The 11586-nt window shown below is 36.8% G+C and overlaps 1 protein-coding gene across 2 annotated transcripts in view; it reads left to right on the forward strand.

Moving 5' to 3' along the window:
• Nucleotides 1-11586, forward strand: part of RAB11FIP2 (RAB11 family interacting protein 2) — a 48427-nt gene that overhangs the window by 11309 nt on the left and 25532 nt on the right. The window contains exon 4 of one of the 2 annotated variants that reach the window (XM_006162051.3): nt 8484-8527. The exons of the other annotated variant lie outside the window; for it this stretch is intronic. Coding sequence (XP_006162113.1) covers nt 8484-8527 — 44 coding nt within the window. The remainder of the gene's footprint in view (nt 1-8483; nt 8528-11586) is intronic. 2 annotated transcript variants of the gene reach the window in all.

The raw sequence follows: 11586 nt of genomic DNA on the forward strand, positions 1-11586 counted from the left end.
AGATGCCCCACTGTGAAGCCTTTGCCTGCTTCTCTAGGGGACAGGTAGTAGTTGTTGCAGGTGGGCAGCATCTGCAACAACTTGTATTATTCACTCACAGCTTTGTTACTTTTCTCTCCTACCACCATGAACAGCTGGAGGGCCTTCATTTCCATCTTCTTGCTGATAATCCCCAGCACAATGTTTAGAGGTAGTAGGTGCTAGAAATACTGAATAAATGAGCAAAGTATACAGACCAATTTCTTAAAAGGCCACTTTCATTCTGTTAGTCTTATGCTTCCATCCCGGTGTGGGCTTTAGGGGTCTTTCTGGTGGTCTGAAAACAGATCTATAATGGCAAATGTGTGCATTTTTATGTACAAATAAACATTGTTAAATATCCAAGTGAATTTTATAGGATTACTAAAATTTAGTATTTATAACCTAAACAGCACATTTTTAGTTTAAGAACTCTACTGTAGGGTAGGTTATCAGATCTCAGTGACTAATTACAGTCAAAGTTTATTACTCATTTTCATCACAAAGTAGTTCACTGGGATGGGGATGGAAAAAGTGAGTACTTTGTTCTGTGTAGTCATTCAGCTCCACAGTCTCAGGAACCAGCCTTCTTGTGATGCTGTCATTTAACACATGGCCTCCAGAATCTGTAACAGGGAGGAGCAGGAAGGATCACAGGGGGACGCTTTGTGTGACAGTTCTGGCAGTGGTGTGACATCTACATATGTCCCCTTCACCAGAGCTTAGTCCTGTTCCCGCCTCATTGCAACCAGTTAAGAAGCCGGTTAGCTATACACCAGCAGGAACTGTATTGGGTTTAGTGAGTATGCAGCATGGTGTGTAGCATCGTGCCTGTTCTTTCTTCTGTCAATAAGAATTCTGAGTGCTGTCTAACACTTGGTACGCTGTAAAGCTCCTACTTCACATATATATGTAAATGTAGTTGATTTCACGAAAATATTTTATCAATTTACTATTGGAATTGGTTGAGTTTTAAAGTTACTGCTATTATTTTTAAATTATAAATCACGTGTAGTTTAATATCATCAATATCAGTGGTATATCATTATCAGCTAAGTTATCAACTAATTTGTTGAATGGGTATCTCATAGTTTGTAAAGTAATGCTTTTTCTCTCATTAGCAGTATGTCATTTTCTTTAGAATATAACTGGATATTTGTTATACCATTTTTTAAAAAGTTCAAGCACTTTTTTAGCAAATTATAAGTAATTTAACACATAATGGATTATTTTTAAAACCCTCAATTTTTATTTAACACTAGACTATTTTTAAACTGGAAAGTAGAAATGGATGGATGTGTTTACCAAACCTAGTTTCGTTTTTTCTCTTTTTTAAACTGTGACATAATATAGACCCTTCAGTTAGGTGGGGACATGGGACCATGTTCTGACTTATTAAAGAGTTAGTGGAATAGATGTATACCACTGTCAGGTCTGGTCCATGAAAACCTCTCACATAATCCTCTGTTCTGCCTCTCTGCCTCTAAACCCTGGACCAATGGTTTGCGGGCCAGATCTGGTTTGCTGCCTGTTGTTGTAAATAAAGTTTTATTGGAACACAGCTATGTTCATTTGTTTTTGTGCTACAATAGTAGAGTAATTGTGACAGAGATTAATTTTTTTTTTTTTTGGCAAAGCTGAAAATATTTACTTGGCTTTTAACAGAAATAGTGCTGACTCATGGCCTAGCTAAATGGAACGGACCTTTGAGAAGGGCAGAGCCATAAGATAGGAGCAGTGTAGGTCCTTGAGTACAAGCAGAAAGCCATCTGCCCAGGAAATAACCATTTGGGCCTTTTGTGAGTGGTAAATCCTCAGAATATTAAATAACTGAGATTTTTGCATTTACTTATTACAGCAGATAGCATTATGAATCCCAGTGAGCAGAGCTCGTGGGCCATGGTACCTTATGTTCTGCTTAGGAAAGCCCCAGTGAGAAAGGTTTCAGAATGACTGGTTTGCAACACCAGATCCAAATTCTACCTTTTAAGGCTTAATCACATTTTAGGCTTTTCTTACCTATGCAACTTTTTGTTAGTTTCCCCACCAATCCATCGTAGGTAAGTTCATTTTCTTATTGCATCTCTCTACCCCTAGGTCCTTATCTGTCATGTCTTCTCCGTTCCTGAGCTTAGTTGTGGGATACATTCTTCACTTGTCTCTAAGTGTTGACTGCCTGATGGTAAAAACGTTCATTCTTTCTTGAGTAAGAGCTGGTATTTCCCTTCTGTGTATTTCTGCTGATAATAGGAGACATGATTGCCATATAATGTTTCTTAGGTCTAGGTTTTACAGTCTTCCCAACTGAGTTGTATAGGTTTCTTAACACAGTATGAAATCCTGTTTTATTGTGTGTCTCAGCCACACCCAGAACAGTCATGTTGTCAAGGGATTATGGGGGTTTTTAAAAAACTGTAGTCCATTGGGCTTTATCTCAGACATGCATTAGAATTGTCAGTGAGTGGGCCCCAAGATGAAAATCAACGTTTTAAAAACTTCCTGATTATTGTCAGTCAGCTTAAAAATGGCCTATCTAGGGAACCAGCAGTTAGCGTAATGGCTATGTTGCTGGATTCCCACGTAGTCGACCATGGTTCACGTCCCGGACCCGGTGGCTTAAAACTCACGCCGGGCGCATGTGCGTGCGTGCCCAAGATCCCAAGAGGAGAATGGAGGAGAAGGCCAAGAGGAGAATGGAGGAGAAGGGATTGCGGCGTGACCATCCCCTGTAGGGAGTGATTTCTTGCTTTCTGTCTCTCTCTCTCTCTGTCTGGCGAGCGCACGTGCCCTGTAGCAAAAACCTCTCCCCCCCCCCAAAAAAAAAATGGCCTATCTATAAGTAGTCAGAACCTACTGATGAATACGAATAAGTTGTGCTGTAAACTCATCTTTGAGTAGACAACTTAGTCATGTTAACTTTGCATACAGGGCTTTCACAAAGGTAGAGGGCACGTAAGGAAAACAGCTTGTCTAAAACAGAGATGTGTAGAGAGTAACAGATTTGGTTGAGTAGGTTAAAAACAACAACAAACCAGTACTAAAACCCCCTAACTTACAGTGGGCATTGGAGACAAGGCAGAAATGTCTATTAAATAAATACTTATGGTATGTAAGGATGAGTTAGTTATTGGGCTTCAAGACCTGAACATCAGGAGTGATGAATGACATTTTGAAAGTACACTTAATTTTGTAGGCTGCCATAGTAAATTAGAGAGAAATTCCATGATATATATTCTAAGGGAGTATAGGCTTCTAGAAAAAGTTCAGGACTGAAGAACTCAGTCTAGCTAAGGGGATTCATTAACCTAAGGAGTAAATTGCTTGTGTATATCTTATTCTAAAATTAAAAAAATAAAAAATAAACCAACTCCATTTGATGAGCTAATGTTTGATATTAGAGAGCAGGTGATCAGAAAGCAGGGATTTATGGGAGGTATTTTTATCAGAGAATTTTGTTTGTGACCTGCACAAAGAACATGTTTTCACTTAATGATTTTAGATTTACTGTGGTTGTAAATACCGTGCAACACTTTTTAGTTGCTCTAGGGTTACTTAATGATTTGTTTTATTTTTGTATTCTTGGTATTATTGATTTTATTATAGCATATAGTTTCATTTGTGGTATTAGCAGTGGAGGAGGCTGGCTTCTTAGCACAAATAGTTATTTTTTAGGGCAGTACAGAAGTAGTATTTAAGATCAAGACCTCATGTTTACCCTCACTGTATTATAATTCTACATGATAGTATGCCTTTTACTTTCAAGATCAGTTTGACCTCTCCCATTTCTTCTTTCCTTTGTCAATTCTTGTTCTGTGGTTACATCCTAACTTTCATATGTGCTCCAAAACATCGGTTACCTAAAATGTATATTTAAGTGTGTTTTTAATTTAGTCCTATAAGCATATAACCATTGTTATGAAATAGCCTTTGTTTAAAAAAAGGACTGTTTACTGTAGGCTTAAAATAAAGGACTGTTTACTGTAGGCTTACACTTTCATTTTTAAAAAGTATAGTAAACAAATTACCCTTATGAAAAGATCCTATTTGTAATTTTTAAACTTTCATTTTTTTTGTAATGTCCCTTATGAACATTTTCCCCTCTGAGTGAGTTTATGACATTGCAGCTCAGTCTTTGGCATCATAAACCTTAACATGCAAGAGGTTTATTTTAGTAGCAGTATTTACTCTTTGTTCATATTTGACTATTATTAAAGATAATTTGTCTGTTATTTATGATTGGCTATAAATCTTTTACATAGCTAAAAATTTATACCCTTATTGGTGAGGCAGAAAACAAAAACTTCTGAGAGATAGTTTTTCGAACCATTAAATCCATTAGTGCCCAGGAGTTTACAGAATGTATCCAGTGAAACAATGACTGGGAACATGAAATTTGTAATGTGATTAGTTCCCGTAACACTTAACTAGAACTTTATGTTTAACTCCCCAGATACTACTTGAAACTTTTTTTACCCTTTGTCATCTTAATACTCTTTATAATAGCTCTCATTAATTGGTGCATCTCCCAATGGGTTAATTTGCAGATACCAACCATGCCTTCCTTTTGGTAACTCACTAATGCAAATTGATATTAATAGTCTTCAAAATTGAAAACAAATAAAAAAGCCTCTGTAACAAAAAAAGATAAACTTTGCTAAGCTTTTTTTTTGGGGGGGGGGCTGAAATGAGAGATTGAGATACAGAAAGATTGTGTGGGAGAGAAGAAAACAAACCAAAAAAAATCCACAAAAACTACTGTGGGCTAATAAACTGATGTGAAAATTTCTCAATTTACAGCACTTGACAGGTGCTAAAAGAAAAGCATCTTTAATTTTAATGTGTTGTTAGGACCTCTTTAGAGAGACTGTACAAGTTATTAACAAGGTCCTCTGAGACAGGAGACGGGTAATTAACAAGACCTATGGAGATATAGTTTAGGTAATTAACGAGCTCTTAGGCACTGGACACAGGATAACACATAGCGAGTCCGATAGTTAAAGAGAACAGGTTGTTGTGATTTGATCAAATACAAGATATAGTATGTAAGTCTTCTTAGATTTCTGATAGGAAAGTATTGAGATTATATTCCAGTGACCCCAGTGCACTGTTACAAGTCGATATGTAAGTTTCTTGGTTTAACTTTTAAAGTAGAATTTGAGAGAATTATTTCTTTATAAAACTAAGTAGCAGGGGAATTGATTACATACAGATTAATAATCTTCATTAATTGCCATTAATGAACATGCATGTTTTGAGACTTTATTGGAAACATATAAATTGTATGATTCTAAGTTCTTTAAACATTTATTGCATAGTTTATTTTCACCTGTCAGTCTGTCCACTTTAATTGTTTATTCCAGATTATTCTTCTTCTCCTTGTCTCCTATAAAACCGGCAGGATATAGGCTAGAGAGGGGACTGTCCTGGCCCCTCTTTAGTTCACATTGATTCCTCTAGTCTTGTTCCTATGCTACCTTCAAGTCTGAGATTTGATATTTCCAACTAGAAATACTTAGTTCAGTTATTTTCTGTGTAAATTTCAAATTGCTCGGATATGAATCTTGAGTTTTGGTTCAAAAACTTCCACATTCGGTAAACATTTATTATAAACATGTGATACAGTCACATACCTCAGAATGACATTTTGGTCCATGGCAGTACATGGCCTACAAGACTGTGGCCCCATAAGGTAAGTATTAGCCTAGGCATGTAGTTGGTTGTATCATCTAGGTTTGCCTCAGTGCACTGTGATGTTCACACAGTGACAATATTGCCTGAGGATGCAATTCTTAGAACACACACTTTGTTGTTTAGCAACACATAACTATGCTCTGAAGGTTATGAATATGAAGAAGGCCCTTGTGTGTCTCCTAATTCTGTTCATTGCCCCTCACCTCAGTGTGGCTGCTCTAGTTCATCAGAATTTTTTTTTCTTTTTAAATAATTTCAGCTCTGATCATCAAATGGTATTTTCAGTATTACTACACTTGGAATGTTTACTATATGAAAGAAATTAGATTATTAAAATGTAAGTCCTGTTCTTTGAGTTCATAGAAAAAGATGTGTAAATATTGGGTCCGAATTGAATGCAAAGGATTGGACATTGTATGAGCATTGGGGAATCATGAGAATTTTAAAGTTGGCTTGTGATATGATTGGATTACTGTCTTAGATCAGGAGCCCTGGGCCAGCATGAAATATCTGTTAGGAGCAGAGCACAGGAAAGGGAAGAAGGACTTGAGGAAACTATTCAGGAAACTCTTATAATTGTTTGGAAGAGTTGGTGAAGGTCATTTGGCACTGAGGATTAGAAAAAGAGAACCTCTTTGAGAAATATTTTTGAGCTAAAATAGATTTATCCATTCTGCTCTTGGGTGTCAGGCTAAGTTTGGCAGGGGATTGGTATGGGAAAAGAAACAATGAGAATTACTACAATGAAGTATCTTTGGTCGGTGTCTCAAATTTGATGAAACACAACATTTAAAAAACTGTTTGACTTAGTACGACAATGTCAGGTCTGTGATGTTTGAATCAAACTTAGGATTTTAAACTCAATGGACAAGTATGAGGTTGTTTGTTTTTTAATGTGAGGTGCTATCTTATTTGATTTAGATTTTTGTTTTAGAGAATAGAAATGGTATATTTTTAGTTGTTAGAGAGTAGCAAATTTGTTCAAAACCATACCAGTTCTTGACAATTTATTGTTTAACATTGAGATACTCCTTAACTTCTTTGAACACAGTAATGCAAATTTCAATAGCTGTTTCTAGATTTGTGCATTTGAAGTGTTTCCACCTTAGCATTATAATTACTACACATATTTATTTCCAGTGATTTTGGCTTTACTAAATCTTGTTCCTGTTGAACCTTTTTTAGTTTCTCACGAAGAGAATAATTTCTACTTTTTGCTTACTTCCCCAATTTCTGTGTACACTTTTCCAGACCTCCTATCTCTAAAAGTAGACCATTTCTCTTTCTTTTTCTTTTCTTTTTTTTTTTTTTTTTGAGAGTTTTTTGCTGTAGGGCACATGCCCTCGCCAGCTTGCCAGAGAGAGACAGAGAGACAGAAAGTGAGGAATCACCCCCCAGGGAGGATGGCCATGCTACAGTCCCTTCTCCTCCATTCTCCTCTTAGGATCTTGGGGACGCACGCACACGTGCCCAGCTTGAGTTTAAGCTACCGGGTCTGGGACTCAAACCACATTCGACTACATGGGAGTCCAGCGACAGCCATTACGCCAACTGCTGGTCCCAAAAGTAGACCATTTCTAATTGAGTCACTGTGACTGTATCACCTATGATTGCTTTTGTTTTTCAGACAGCAAAGTTTTACCTTTTAAAATAAAGATAGTGTTTCTGTATGTTCGATTTGCCTGTATGTTCAATTTGCAATGGTAGTGTTACCTTGTAGCCAGGATGTATACATAGCTGCTAGTATAGTAAAATAAAACAGTTAATTTTATTGTGAAACAATTTTTCTTATAGCCATTTAATTGATTTCCAAGAATATTAGCATACAGAATTTGATATTTGTCTACTTGAACTTAGATTTTAAGGATAAATTGTTGCTCTTTGATTTGGTGTATCAAATATATTGCTATGTAACATGTAATTATTGTAATACAATATAAATAAAAATATTTGTTATGTATTATGCATAAAATAAAAGTAGTTTTTATATCTTATTTTAAACTTAAAAATATTTCTGATAAAAGTACTACTACTACTTAAATAGCAATTACTTGAATCAGCTTGGCTTTAGAGTAAAACTTAATTTAAATCATCAGTTTTTATTTTCTTCTTTTTAGGTTTTTACTATGGGGTGTGTGCATTCACCAGAGAAAGCCAGAGTGGGGGAAAGTGAGGTATCATCTTGAGGGAATGGTGGTGCCCAGTCTGTTCTCCTCTCCAGAGTTTGGACATGCCCACACACATGCCTGTTGTGTTTTTCAAGACAGTAGGTCTGGAACTTGAATGCAAAGTCCACCATTTGGAATCCACCTGCTTTAACCACTATACTACTGGCTGGCCTCCAGTTTTTATTTTTATGACAAATATGTTTAAAACTGCTGGGGCTGGTAGGTATGAGATTGGACTAAAATCCTTATCATACCAATTATGGAAAAGGATATGTTAAAAATGACCTATAATAAAGACAGTAAACTGTTTTGAAAAGAAGCCTAAGTGGAGTTTGCTGTAGAAAGGTAGAGGAAAGAGCAATTCAGTCTACTAGATTTGAGACATGCCTGTTCAAGGAGGAGTCCTTTGAGCTTATCCTGACCATTCGAATGTGGTTTTATAAGTTGGGGAATGAGTAGATAGACAACTCTGGTTTAGTATATAGCAATAAAGCTCATTAAAAAGTTAGCTACATTTCAAAGGAATATTTTATAAATAGTGACTACATACTATTATATCATTAGCTCTTTACTAACAACTCAGTAATTTTACCATTTCTTTTCTAGTTGGAGTCATGGAGCTATATTCTATGTCTGTCATTCCCCGCCTGGTAGGTTCCTGAGGAAGTATGTGTGCTGCTTTAGGCTACCACGGAGCCAATTAGCAAGTGCCCTGTGGCAGCTCTGCATTAAGTATAATGAACTCTTTGTTACAGAGCCTGGTATGGGAATGGGGGTGTTCAAGTTAATCACATATTTTGTTTATTAGAGATATATATAATGTATTTGTTTCATGTAGCTTTTTCATTTTCAAAGAAATTAAATGCCCCAAATACTTGAAAATAAAGATCATACTAAACATAAGTTTTGGATCAGAAGGTATATTTGATTAACTTTATCTGATGAAGTATTTTATAATGTAACATGAAAATATAAGTATATTAATAATAGAGCATTCTGAAAAGTGTGTAAGACAGATATTAAGAGTTGTTAGGAGTCAGCTGAGCTTGAGTCTATGTTGAATAGTTGTGTAACTTTATTTAATCTTTTAACACCCAATTTTTTCACCTGTGCAGTGGGGATAATCTTGGTGTAGAGGAGATTAAATAATGTTATGCACAGAAAGTGCTGAATGTAGCGTTTGACATGTAGTGTGCCTGGAAATGGTGGGTCTTGATAGGATCTTTTTATGCAACATCTACAAGAATGCTTAATCACTTTACATGAAGTGAAAGGAATTTTTTCCAAGTAATATATTTTCAACTTTAAAAATCTTGAAGTACATTAGGACCTCATGTTTTTTTTTTAAAAAAAATATTTTTTATTGCCTGAGGGCATGTCCATACCAGGCAGATAGGGAGAAAGAGAGAAAGAAAGCACTCACCAGTGGGCCATCCATGTGAGAGTTGGTTCCCTGTGTGCAGTGCTTAATGACTGTGCCCTCGTGGCTGTCTTAAGACAACCAGAAAGCAGGGTGATGTTCCAAAATAAAGATGTTTGTTTCTGAACCTGATAATAAAGGATAGAATTTTAACCTTTAGTTAGTTATATATTGCTCTTCTTTCTCATTTAAGAACTATGTTGATACTGTGACAGAACGGTTGCACAAGGGAAAGTCTTCTTTAAGATCATACGCAGGTAGATGTAAAATGTTTAACTGATTGTCCTAACGTTCAGTTGGTAAGTGCTGACAGAAATAAGAATTTAGGAAATTCAATGGGTAGGTTTGGGTATTCTAGGCATTGTGGACAAGGTAGAATGAACAGTTTTAAAGGGTGGATCTGTGAAAACAGAGGAGGATAGGGCTTTTGTGAAGGGAGATTGAAATGAGAAAAATTATTATTTTAAGTGGCTGTCCGGGACCTGTCCTGTCTAAAAGTTAAGAGTTAGTAATAGTACCAGGTGTGGAGTCTCATTACTAGAAACTTAGTATACCAGAATGAAGAATTTAAACCCAATTCTATAGAAAGTTTGAGAAGTTTTTAGCTTATGAGCGATGTGATGAAAATACAATTTTAGAAAAACTCAGAGATCAGTGACATTGCTGTTGCATACAGGATATGGACTTGAAAAGGAAGAGGTACATATGTATTCTAAGAAAGATGCCAGCGAATCTGCACTTCTTTAGTCTTAATTGCCAGAGGGCACATGCACTTAGCAGATTGGGGGGTGGTGAAAGAAAGAGGGAAAAATACACCTGCCAGTGGAGCATGGTTATGCCACAGTCTTTTCTCCTTCATGTTTTCGTCCAGTACAGATTCTGGGCACACACGCAGCTGGTGTGTTTTTTAAGCTGCTGGGACTTGGATTTGAACCACAGTTGGCCAAGTGGAATCTACCTTCTTGTGCATAGCATTTAGCTGCTGCATTGTGGGCCTGGCTCAAGACTGCATGTTTAAGTGCAATTTTAGATTCAAAACAATTTTTTAATAATTTAATTTTTTATTTATTCATTCATTTATTTAAATTTGACCAGAGAGAAAGCGAGAAAGCAAGCCACCAGGTCTCAGACTCAAACTGGTCAGCTATGTTGGAGTGTCCAGCGCCTTAACCATCAAACCACCTGCTGGTCCTGCAAAATGATTTTATTTTTTGCAGACAATTTTATATATATATATATATATATATTTTGAAAACTTACAGGAGCAAAACAATGGGGAAATTACTGTGGCATAAGAAATGAACAGATATTAAAGTGCATTAAAAGTATACTCTTTTAATCAGTGGGTACCTGTGTTTTTACTGTTCTCAAATTGATTTTTTTTTTTACTTCATACATTCAGAATAAGTTGACTGAGAGATGTATGTTTTTTTTGTGTGTTTGTTTGTTTGTTTTTCTGAGAGTTTTTTGCTGTAGGGCATGTGCACTCACCAGAGAGACAGAAAGGGAAAAATCACGCCCCGAGGAGCGGGGATGACCACTCTGCAATTTGTTCTCCTCTCGGGATCTTGGGCACATACAGACATGTGCCTGGTGTGAGTTTAAGCCAGGATTCGAACTGCAGTTGACTATATGGGAATCCAGTGACATGGCCATTACGCCAACTGCTGGTCCCCAGAGATATATGTTATAATGTATAATTTCTAATAGGATCATTATATTCATCTATTGGGAAGGGAGTTGGGAAAAAAGTGTATTTTTATACAATAGATTCTTTTCCAGCAAGAATTTGTAATTTCATAGCCTTGTTGAAACAAATGCTTCATCACCCAGAATGTTTTAAGGCTAAGCTTCTCAGTTTGGGGTATAGAGTGGGTAGGACATCTCCCAGTGGCCCCAGCAGTTCTGCTTCCAAGAAGTGTGCTTAGGAGCCTGTGGCTGGTGTCACCCAATGAGCCCTAGCAAATCTGGCTGCTTAAAAGGCTCCTCCATGAAGGCTCTGCAGAGGTGGCTAGGCCTGGGAAATTGAACGCTTTCTGGCCACAGGCCTCGTTTAGGTTGTTTTTGAATGTCAAAACCTTCCTGGTGTCCAAAGGGCACCATGGCTTCTCCTCCAGAACATGACTTTTTCTAAGGCACAGATAGAACCAACTTGAGGTGCTCTTGGCTAAAGACATTATGGACCTCCTGACTTTTACATTTTCCAGAAGAACCCTAGGGTACCTTGTCTCCATTTTTTGGGAAGGGTTATCTCTGACTAGGTTGTCCTCATATCCTCTCTGATAGGGA

The sequence above is a fragment of the Tupaia chinensis genome, unplaced genomic scaffold (assembly GCF_000334495.1).
Source record: "Tupaia chinensis unplaced genomic scaffold, TupChi_1.0 Scaffold139602_1, whole genome shotgun sequence".
Classification (NCBI taxonomy): domain Eukaryota; kingdom Metazoa; phylum Chordata; class Mammalia; order Scandentia; family Tupaiidae; genus Tupaia; species Tupaia belangeri.